Source organism: Miniopterus natalensis, chromosome 21, assembly GCF_054644295.1.
Source record: "Miniopterus natalensis isolate mMinNat1 chromosome 21, mMinNat1.hap1, whole genome shotgun sequence".
Taxonomy (NCBI): Eukaryota; Metazoa; Chordata; class Mammalia; order Chiroptera; family Miniopteridae; genus Miniopterus; species Miniopterus natalensis.
In genome coordinates, this window is record NC_142101.1 from 4,978,327 (window position 1) to 4,990,569 (window position 12,243).

Here is a 12,243-nt window from a genome sequence, read left to right on the forward strand (position 1 = left end):
ATATATATATTTTTTATTATTATACCACAGACATCCCTTGGAGTTTTACTGTTTTTACAAAAATGTTCACTCACTCTTGCGTTCAAGAAAAGTAACGTCTTCAGTCCTGCTCAAAGATTTTAGCTGTGAAGTATTTTCCCATTATAGCCTCATCATCAGATAGTATCAGAAAACAGGTTTACTTCCTGAGCAGCACAGCCAAGGGGAAGATGTTAAGCAGTGACATTGGTAACACGAGTGTGGGCAGGTGATTGATGACTCTGCTGATTGTCTTCCTTGATTTGTACAGTGGCAGCTGTCAGGCTCACAAGGAGGGGACTCTAGGGGGTAACGATTACTTATATAGAGGCCTCTACTTCCTTGCTTTGGCAACGTTTGGAAGTTAGGAATGGCCATGAGGGAGCTAGATCTTGTGAAGTTAATTACTTTCCTGCTGCCCGTAGTGACTGATTTCTGTGCTGTTGTACTTGCTGGTCATACGGGAACAAGAGGCACAATTACTTTCCCACCATTACCAGCTTGTAGGTGTGCAGCTCTGCCCCACCCCACCCCCAGCAGCACCCAGCGTGGTAGTGCTACAACGTTTCTTTCTGATATGAACAAAAAGGCCTTCTCAGGTTTTTACAGGTTTTGTGACACACGTATGCGAGAAGTCACAAACAGGACCAGAATTCACCCTCCTGGTCTGCAGTTCAGGAGGGTAGATTCAGTCTGCCAAAAGCCTGAGCCTTCAGAGTCCACTCAAGTGACTTTAAAACCATAATCATAAGTACATAGCATGTGTATATGTGTATGGCACGTATGTGTGTTGTGTGTGCTACATTGTGTATGGGTGTTGCTACATGTGTACACATCTACATGTACACACATTGTCTTCTCCCAACTCCTGTGTTGGGGCTGGAGTAACAGTGGCTCACTCTTCATGACCAGATTCCCCCGTGCTTATTATGGGATGTGGTTTTTATGGTGATAAGATGTGAAATTTGTTAAATTATGTAAATACTATACTAGATGGTTTCTGTATTTTTTAAATCATTACACACTAGATCAAAATATATGCCTTTTAACTGGGGCCCATAGCCTGGTCATGTGTTCGAGTGGCATTGTCAAGTTAATATATAGTCTAAGATTTGGGGTGAAGGTGGTTCTCCAATTTATTTTAATTTCATTGAAGGTGAAGGTGTGCAGTAAGAATAAAAGTTTTTTCCAGGAAAGCCAGCTTTCTAACCTTAGTTGATGTGCTGAATTACATATGGAAGTAATCTAGTATTGGGTAGGGCCTTGATATTTTTTATATTTGCAATCCAGGCAGATGAGTAGTGACTTGGTTTTGTGCCCATGTTGCTGGGAGATCTGCTAGGGTAATTCTTTTTTTTTTTTTTTAAATATATCTTTACTGATTTCAGAGAGAGGAAAGGAGAGGGAGAGAGAGAGATAGAAACATCAATGATGAGAGAGTCATTGATCGAGCCCTCAACCCGGGCATGCACCCTGATCGGGAATCGAACCCTGATCGCCTGGATCCCAGGTCGACACTCAACCACTGAGCCACGCTCGGCTGGGCTAGGGTAATTCTTTACTTACTCAGTTCCTTCCTGTGCTCCGAGAGCCCAGGCCATGTCCACACTTTTACTGTGAAGGACTGATCCATGCAGTAGCTGTGGGTCACAGTGACAAACCCTGTATCACTTTTATGGACACGTATCCATGACTGCAGTAAGCCCTCTAACCTCACTAGTTTTTAAATCTTTTATCAGCTCAGCCGGGCATGGCTCAGCGGTTGAGCATCAACATAAGATCCAGGAGATCGGGGTTCGATTCCCAGTCAGGGCACATGCCCGGGTTGCGGGCTGCAGCCGATCAATGACTGTCTCATCATTGATGTTTCTCTCTTTCTCCCTCTCCCTTTCTCTCTCTGAAATCAATAAAGATACATTTTTTAAAAAATTAAAATCTTTTATCAGATATTAAGTTCAAAAGAAAGAGTGAAATGGAGTCTACTCATGGAAAAGATGAGTGTATTGTCTCCCACATCTTGATGCTTTATTTAGATAACCTCTCCTAATCAGTATTCTTCAATGGGAAGTCTGAACAGGACATCGGGCATTTTTAAATCTTGGTGTGTGTGCATGCATATGTGTGTATGTTAAAATACAGTTAACCTAAAAGTTGCCGTTTAAACATTTAAACGTATATGATTCAGTGGCACTATTACGTTCACAGTGTTGTGCGACCATTGCCACTGTCTATTTCAAAAATTTCATCTTCCCAACAGAAGCCCTGTGACTCCCCATTCCTCCCTTCCCCACAGCTCCCAACAATCTTTGTTCTACTTTCTGTCCCTATGAGTTTGCCTGTTCTAGATATTTTACAGCAGTGGAATCATACAATATGTTTCCTTTGTGTCCGGTTTATGTTACTTAGTGTAATATCCTCAAGATTCATCCACATTGTAGCCTGTGTCAGAGCTTCATTACTTCTTGTGGTTGAATAACCTTCTGTTTTATGGATGGACACATTCGTTTATCCGTTGATGGACATTTGGGTTGTCTCCACCTTTTGGCTGTTGTGAATGATGCTGCCACACACCATGTATTTTGGTTTGTGATCTTCTAAGGTCTTTAGCATATCTTTAAATAAAGAAGTACTAGTTTCTTTGCTATAAAATATGAAATCTTTTCATTGCCTTAATAAAGGAGAGACATCAATTCTCTACTTACGTGTTAGTTCTAATGGAGAAATAAAATTAGGTGTAGTAACACTGCGTCATCCATACTTCCTCATGCTTCTTAACCTCTCTGTCGGAACGAGAATATTTCTCCAGAGAAGGAAGGCACATCATCTTGAGGCCCAGCCCACCAGCTGTTCACAGAGAATGGCCGGCAATTTCTGCCTCCACCCCCTGGAAAACTATAAAAAGTTTGGTTAGTCAGCATTTTTGAAAAGAAAAAATAAGTTTAATAAGGCATTGATTTATAAGATTCAGTCTTAGCCACTGAAGAATTAGATTTCTTTCTTTAAGAATTCACCAACAAGAAAGAATATATGCACCCTATATTCATAGCAGCGTTATTTACAATAGCTAAGATCTGGAAACAGCCCAAGTGCCCATCAGTAGATGAGTAGATAAAAAGCTGTAGTACATTTACACCATGGAATACTACGCAGCTGTAAAAAAGAAGGATCTCTTACCCTTTTCGACAGCGTGGAGGGACCTAGAGATTATTATGATAAGCCAAATAAGTCAGAGAAAGAAAAATACCATATGATCTCACTTATATGTGGAATCTAAGAAACAAAATAAGCTAATGAACAAAATAGATCCAGGGGACATGGAAGCATGGAACAGACTGACAAATCTCAGAGGGAAGGGTGGGGGGACAGGAAGAGATTAACCAAAGAACTTATATGTATATATGCATAGCCCAAGGACACAGACAATAGTGTGGTGAAGGCGTGGGGTGGGGCAGGAGCCAGGTGAAGGGGGGAAAATGGGGGACACGTGTAATACTCTCAACAATAAAAGTAGATTTTTTTTAAAAAAGAATTAGTTCTTAACTCAGGTAACTTATACAGTAACTTTTTTTTTCTTCAGAGGTCACACAAGTCACTTGTCATAGATGATTTCATAGAATATCTTCTCTCTTTGGAGATTGGTTAGCTGTCTGGGTACTTTCAGATTCAGATTTGGCAATTCATTTACTGAAATATTATGATCCATGATTAATTTGCTTGTTGCTCTCTATTTCAGATTAATTTTTATTTTTTCACTGGTCATTGTCTTTGGATAAACATGCAAAAGCTTCATGTGACTTACAGTGCAGTAGTTTCATTTGTTCAATTCTGCAGTCAGGAGTTGCCTGTAGACCCCATCACTAAAGCATGCTTGGCCCAGGGGCACCCCCCAGGCCCCAGGGTGGTGGGCTGAGACACCACACACTGGTGACCTGCGCTGGTCTTGGTGTTTCAGCTGGCGGAGGCAGTGACCTCAGACTCTGGACCGTGAACGGGGACCTCGTGGGACACGTGCACTGCAGGGAGATCATTTGCTCCGTGGCTTTCTCCAACCAGCCTGAGGGTGTGTCCATCAACGTGATTGCTGGGGGACTCGAAAATGGAATCGTGAGGTGACGCATCCTGTTCCCTGCTCTCATTCACAAGGACACAGCTGTTTCAAAAATAAGTTTTTAATATCCAAGCATATTAATATTTAACAACTAGAAATTTAAAATCACCTTCATGTATAGGTCCTTCAGTTATTCCTGTTTTATTTCTAAATAGTAAAGACAGATTTAGTGCAGTTTTGAAATTTTATATTGCTTGTTAACTGTTACAGATTAACAAGGTGAAAATATACCCAGTTAGGTTTTCTTACTCCATACCCATCCCTGCCCACTTCCCAGAAGTAACTGCTGTTCATTGTTTATTGTTTTCCTTCTAGATGATTTTTAACAAACAAATAGGTAGGTTTTCTTAGAGAAGGAAATTTTACTTTGCATAATTAGATGGTGGTTTTTCCCCTCTAGGTTATGGAGCACGTGGGACCTAAAGCCTGTACGGGAAATTACGTTTCCTAAATCAAACAAGCCAATCGTGAGGTAACCCCACGCCCTCCCCCACTCTTCATAGTATACTCCGTGACTGTACTTTGTTAGATGGTAACACGCACACACGTAAGAAATACATGATGAGAGTCTTATAAACAGCCGACATTTGTCAAACCCCAGGTTGTCCAGGACCCAGTGGCCAAAGGAGACACAGTCCTGGTCTTCATGGAGCTGGGTATCTGAGTCAGGAACTGAGTCTGACAGAGTAGCACAAGGCGATGGTGCCAGGGAAGGCCTCTTGAGTGGTAGAAGGGGTATTTTTTCCTTCCTTATTGAAGATACCATAATGGTGATTGATGGCCACAGGGGCAGGCGGGCTTGGCAGGACTGATCCACACACAGCTCCCTCGCCTCTGACTTTAAAAACTCGATTGGACATGACTGATTTAAATTCTACAATATTAAAATAAATTTATTTTCACTGTACTAAATTTAAAGTTTAATGACCCTAAGTTAATAATTTGTTATATTTTTTACCCCTTTCTCTTTCAGGGAAATAAAATATCTCCATAAGTAATCATTTATTTGTATAAAGAGAAAATGCAGTACTGTTATGGTTTTTAAAGTTCCCTGTTCCCAAGTATCTGTCATTTGAGTAATAAAAGATAAACTAGAAGGCACAAGAAAATGTGAAAGGAACGGCCTGTACTCCTCTTTGGGCCCCGACACTGCTGCCACCTGGTTAGAAGGCGCTTCACAAACGGGCCAGCAGAGCCGCGACACTGTGAAGTGCAGTTGAAAGCTATGGGCTGTGGGCAGGCCCTGTGTTTGTCTTGGCTCCAGTAAGGAGAGTGTAGCTTCCTACAAAAAAGAAAAAAGATAGCGTAGCTTCTTTAAAAGCAGGAGGTAGTGTTAACTTCTTAAAAAAAGAAGGTAGTGTACCTCCTCTACGCTAATTCCTATAGGTCACCAACATGCTGATAAAGTTTTCAGAGAGATGCTATACAAACAGGATGTTTTCCTTTTCCCAGCCTCACGTTTTCCTGTGACGGCCACCATCTGTACACGGCGAACAGTGATGGGACTGTGATCGCCTGGTGCCGGAAGGATCAGCAGCGCCTGAAGCAGCCCATGTTCTGCTCCTTCCTGAGCAGCTATGCAGCCGGGTGAGAGAGCACTGTGCGTCCTGAGCAGCTGAACTCCAGCTGGATCTGTGGCTTCACCAGTGTTAGGAGGTTGAACCTGAAGAAACGGACGACCCAAGAGACCTTCCGAATAATTATGAAGTCTATTCATGTGACAGAACCCTGCAGCTCACAGTCCTGAGAGGAGGTTTAGTTTGAGCGAGAGAGAATCTGGAGGGTGGGAGCCTGCACTGACCAACAGCGCTGAGTCTGCACAGCAGGTTAAAGTCACTTTCTTCACACTTTTCTACACAGTATTGTAAAGAAAAGATTACAGTCGCTCCTGCTATTATTCCAAAAGGGCAATAGAATTTAAATTGTTAGCAAATTGTTTATAAAATACTCTAAAAGTTATATTTATAAATTTTATGCCTAGATAACTCCCCAGCCCCAGCCCCAGAAAAAGGAAAGGAAAGGATACAGAATTCAGGATGTGATCATTGCTCCCTTTAAGAAGTAAACTGTTCAGCAGGTGCCTCTGCACCCAGCACTGTATGGAATATCTCAGTACTGGAAACAGATGACTAGCAAATCTCAGTATTAAAAGGCAGTTTCTGCCAGCTGCCTTCTTAGCTAAAAATAGAACCAGACTTTTCTGACAGCCACAAACAAGAACGGGGTCTTTGACGTCAGACACATTCTGTGTCTCTATAAAAATCCTGCTTAAAACCCATAACACTAGATATTGACTACCCTTAGTCACTAAGACTTAAACACAGTGATAATTCTCCAAACGTCTCCATGTAGAGCATTGAAAACTTACAGTCCGCAGGAGAAAGCTCCACTGTGCAGAAGGTTTGCGGACGTTAATACTCCCATCCGGACGAGACGTTTAGTCTGATGTGCACGGAGGGGTTTCTTCCCCAAAGAAAAGGTGGCAACTTACTTTGTTTTAAACATGAGGCTGAATAATTCCTATAGGAGACAGTTTCCACTCTGGTTCTACTAACCTGCACCACCTGAGAATTGAAGGGACAAGGGAAACCTCTAACTGTACGCCACAGCACACTCCCTAAAACTCTTGGGTGGTCTCTCTAGTGGTGTCACGGCTGTCCGTCCTCTGGGGGCTGCTGCAGCGGCTTTGAAGACACTAAAATAGCTAAGTAACGTGCTCCCGCAGGGTAAAAACGTGTTCCTGCCTAAGGATCGTCAGAGCGCTTGTTATGAAAATTTGATCATATGGTGTTTACAGAACTACTTTTGTAACTTCCAGACTTTCTAAAACATTCTGTTAAAAACTGTATAAAACACAATTCCCAAGTCTCTGCATCAGGATCAATACAAGAAGCAGCGAGTGGCTGTGTGCGATGTGACCTGAAGCCCGCATGGGGGGCGGCAGAGCATCTCGCAGCTGCCTTCCGACCGTTTCCCACAGACCCGCTGCAGTCGGAGGTCCACACAGGTGCAGGGATGACGCCATTCCTATTCACGTTGAAGTGATTTTCTTCGTCTTAAAAAAAATTGCAGCTATTGTCTAGCTTTCATTTTTCTACTGAGAACCTTAAATTAGTCCCATCAGAATAGGGTTGCTACTCAGCCTTTTTTTTTTAAGGCTGAATTTCATCATTTATCTAAAGAGGAAATATGCAAAATAACTGGTCTTGTTAAGAGTGCAATATTATATTTTTATGTAAAAATAAAGATGAATTTGGGGGGATTATTTATTCAGCATGAAACTTAATATGTACATGTTTGAAACACCTCATGATGTGCATGTTGTAGCAGACATTTCTGTAAATTACCACAAGCTCTTCTCTCTACACTGCCACTTCCAATTGGGAATAAATTTCATAGAAATGGATTTGAAGACTTAATTCTTGGTACAATCTAAACACTATGACCAGATCTTAAGTTGATGGCTTTTTTTTCATAACCCACATAGGTTCTCCGTTTAGCTCCTCTATAAATTTATGTCACCAGGAAAGGATTATTTTCATTTCTTAATTTTGGTCTTTTTGAGAAATTTTATATTGCAAACTTTACTACCCTTAAATGGACTTTAGTCAGCCCTGTGGTGAAACCACTCATTTAAAAAAAAGAACATCCCTGCACCCCCCAACAGGTCTGTACAAAGCCCCTACTGTGTGCTGAGGATACAGGTCTTCCCTGCGCTCCTGGAGGCTGTGGGCTGGTAGAGAAACCTGCTGTAACAACATACAATGTGTAGTTATAGAGCGTGGTAGGGGCGGTGAAAGTGAAAAGCGGGGTGTCTGGGACAGCAGAATGGGAAGAGCTAATTTAGATCAAGGGAACCCTGTTGTAAACTCCACAGTTAAAACAGCAGCTACATTTGCCAAAACAAAATAGATATACTTGAATGTACACTGAGTTGGGAAGTGCCAATAATTTTATTGTGTTATATGCCCTGAACAGGAAAATATATCTTGACACTTTGGGGACACTGGGTTGCAACTCAGCTATTTGAGAGAAATTAAGTAATTCAGCGTGTCCTTTGAGTCCAAAGTGACTAGAGCATTTGAAACTGGGCTACAATATTCTTGCTCAAGTGCTGAGCTTATTTCTTATCTCATGAGCAAAGTTAATGAGATGAGTTTAGAAAAGACTGTTTTGTAGCAAAGTTTGGCTCATTTCCAGTGTGAATTAGCCTGGTCTTACCAAGCATAATAAATACCAAGAAAAGCACACAGAAAAAGAGACGCAATACATGCCAAGAAACAAGGTAATAATACCACAGATCTCTTATGAGCAACTATGCAAGCGTAATAGATTAACACCTTTAAACTGTTTCAAACTGTCAGCCTACAAAAAGATTCCTCAAAAATGAAGGCAAAATAAAGACTTATTCAGATAAACAAAAGCTGAGACAGCTCACCAGCAGATCTGTGTTACAAGACATGTTGAAAGATGTTCTGCAGGCAGGAGATGATATCAAATAGGAATACGGATCTGCATAAATGATCTGCATCAAAAATGGTAAATATGAAAGACTTGGTACTGGCAGAAAAACAGACACACAGACCAACAGAAAAGAAGTGAGGACCCAGAAATAAACCCACACATACATGGGCAACTAATTTAAGAAAAAAGGAGCCAAGAATATACAATGATGAAAGGAAAGTCTCTTTAATAAATGGGAAAACTGGAAAGCCATATGCAAAATAATAAAACTAGACCACCATCTGACACCAAACACAAAATTAACTCAAAATGGATCAAAGACTCACACGTAAGACCTGAAATACTAAAATACATAGAAGAAAACATAGGCACTAAGCTTCTGGACATTAGTCTTAGTGGTGTTTTTATGAATTTGACTCCAAAATCAAGGGAAACAACGAAAGTAAACAAATGGAACTACGTCAAACTAAAAAGCTGCACAGCAAAGGAAACCATCAGCAAAACACAACCAACCAAATGGGAGAAGATATTTGCAAATGATATTTACAATAAGAAGTTAATATCCAAATATATAAAGAACTCATAAAACTCAACAACACCACCACCACAATTTGCAGGATAGGCAGACGATCTAAATGGACATTTTTCCAAAACAGAGACATGCAGATGGCCAACAGGCATATGAAAAGATTGATGTTCAACATTACTGATTATTAGGGAAGTACAAATCGAAACCACAGTGAGTTACCACCTCACACCTGTTAGAGTTGCTGTTATCAAGGAGGCGGGAAATCGCAGTGTTGGCGAGGATGTGGAGAGGGGGAACCCCTCAGGCACTGTTGGTGGGATTGTAGATCAGTGCGGCCACTGTGGAAAACAGTATGAATGTTCCTAAAAAAATGAAGATAGAGATACTGTGTGATCCAGCAGTTCCTCTTCTGGGTGTTATCTGAAGAACATGACACTAATTTGAAAAGGTACGCACCCGTGTCCACTGCAGCACTACTGACAATGGCTGAGACATGGGAACAGCCTTAGTGTCCACAGACAGGTGACTGGGTCAAGATGTGGTATATATACTCAGTGGAGTATTACTCAGCCATAAAGACTAATATTGCCATTTATGATAAGTGGATGGATCTTGAGGGTGTTACACGCAGTGAAGTACGTCAGAAAAGGCCAAAGGCCTACCGTACGACTTAACTCGCGTGGAATATAAACATAACGAATTAATAAATCAAAACAAACAAAACCCTGGATACAGGCAACAGAATGGTAGTTGCCGGAGTGGGAGGAGGGTGGAAGGAGGGAAAATTGGGTAAAAGAGCTGAAATATATGGTAATGGATAGAAATTAGACTTTTGGTGGTGAGCATGCAATAGCATATACAGATATCGAATTAGGTTGTACACCTGAAATTTGTATAATGTTACTAAGCAGTTACCTCAATAACAAATTAAAATTTTAATATAAAAATAAAAGACCTTTTTAAAAATCATTTCAAATTTTCTTCAAAAGAAAATTGACAGCTTAGAGCAAAATACTGTAATGTGTTGTGGGGTTTATTATAAGTGTAGAAGAAAAATACAAAAATAACACTAAGGATGGAAGAAAGGAATAGAAGCTTACTGTTGTAAATATCTTACAGAAAATTAGAAGTGGTATCATGTTATTTGAAAGTAGACTGTGGTAGTTTAAAGATGCATATTATAAACCCTTGGACAGTGTGAAAGAGGGAGGGTACAAACCAGCACTTGAGACAGTATGGAACACAAAAGTATTCCCAGTTAGTTCAAAAGGAGGCAGGAAAAAAGGAACGAAGAATAGTAGGACAAATAGAAAACAAATAGCAAGTGCAGATTCAAACCCAACCACATCATAAGCATGGGATCCAAGATAGCAGTGGAGTAGGTGGAAGGTACACTCACCTCCTGCGAGGACCAAGCTGGAATTACAACTAAATTATAGAGCAGTCAACCTGAAAAACCAACTGAAGGCTCACTGAACAGAAGTCTTATAACCAAGGATTTACAGAAGAAGCTACATAGAGACTGGTAAGAAGGGCAGACATGCGAAAAGAGTTGGCCCTGCTCCCATGGGCAGTAGCTGAGATTCCAGAGGGATATCTCAGCTGCAGGTGATTCCTCTGAGAAGCTGAAATCTCAACCCCATGCCAGGCAACCAGCCCAGACACTAGAGGTGGGAAGAGGTGCCCACATAACATCTGCCTGTGAAATCAGCAGAGATTCTGTCTTCCAGAGGCTGGAGTCTGCAAGAGACACAGGTGCCCTCTTAAAGGCCAATGCACAAAATCTCAGCTGCAGCCACTCACCCTGGGCTCTGGCAGAGAGAGGGAGGAGCAGACTAGAGTCACATGAGGAGAGTGTGGGGTTTGTGGCTCCAGGAAGAGAGCTGAAGGGACAGGTGCCAGGGTCCCTATGCTGAGTCATTCTTCCATACCACTGACACCATCTCTCTTGGGTAGAGTACTCCCCTCCGTATGGCATCAGCTTGGGGGAATGCAACAGCCCCGTCCTCCCGTACCCTGTCACCCACTCTGCAGAGCTCATGCCCTGCTTAGAAGTCAGCTGCCTGGGCCAGGGTGTACAGATCTGGGCAGACCCAGGGAGTGTCAGTGACTGAGTTGTGTGGCTTTGGGGTGGGAGCCATTATCCCACTTTCCCATGAGCCTAACAGGTGCCTCACTTTCCTGGAAGATCTGCTAGCATACTCTCTGGGGTCCTGGTGGGCCCACTCTGCCAACTCCTGGTGACTCTGCCATGCCAAGGGCTGGGCAGAATCCAGGACAGACTGAGTTGTGGGGTCTGAGTCCGGGGATACACCCCACCTTCCCTAAGGCTGACCAGTACCTCCCCCTCATGGGAGACCCACTTGCCACACTCTCTAAACTCCTGCCGACCCGGCCCTGCTAAGTTAGGGCTCTGGGCAGAATCAGACAGAGTTGTGTGGCTCTAGGACAGGGCCATTTTTTCCACACGCCCAAACAGTGCAGAGCTCTCCCTTCACACCGCCAAGTCTTGGTCTGTTTGGGCCTGATACACTCTGCTGGCCTTACCATGACGGCTCCCTGATCCCAACCCACCACAAAGGGGTGCAAGCACCCAGCAGGCGGCACCTAGACTTGGTGTACCCTGGGATATTAGCTGAGCAGCCTCAGACCCAGCACCGGCACCTGGATTGAACATGTATCAATCTGGTGAACATTCACTCCTACCTGGTAACTCACTGAGAACCTATCTCATGCAACTTGAGTACTGCTAGAGGCTCTTTCAGTGACTGAGCCTAACAGGCAGCCAGCAGGTGGAGGTGGATCTCAGGGTCCCCAGACCCCGGTGCTAGTAAAAGCCAGACTTGGTGCATAGCTTGGTCCTTCCCATGCACACCCAGGCCCAACAGAGGCAGCCACAACCTGTGCATCACTTTACACCTCCAAACTAATTACCAGGCCAGTCACAGACAGTGTCTGACATAGGCCTCTACCAGAGACCATCTCGAGAGGGCCCAGAACCAACACACCCAATAACCAACATTAGACAACATCAGAGCAAAATCCATTTTGCTTCAGGAGTGGCACATATAAAGGGAGATCTCAGCAGGCACCAGACCCCACTGAGGTAAATTCTGACCTGTGT

At 42.7% G+C, this 12,243-nt stretch overlaps 1 protein-coding gene across 1 annotated transcript in view; it reads left to right on the top strand.

The window, feature by feature from the left end:
- LYST (lysosomal trafficking regulator) overlaps positions 1-8,449 on the top strand; it is a 142,307-nt gene extending 133,858 nt beyond the window's left edge. The window contains exons 51-53 of the mRNA XM_087828900.1: positions 3,971-4,127; positions 4,527-4,598; positions 5,579-8,449. Of these exons, the coding sequence (XP_087685026.1) occupies positions 3,971-4,127; positions 4,527-4,598; positions 5,579-5,717 (368 nt within the window). The 3' untranslated portion in view covers positions 5,718-8,449. The remainder of the gene's footprint in view (positions 1-3,970; positions 4,128-4,526; positions 4,599-5,578) is intronic.
- The last annotated feature ends 3,794 nt before the right edge of the window (positions 8,450-12,243 follow it).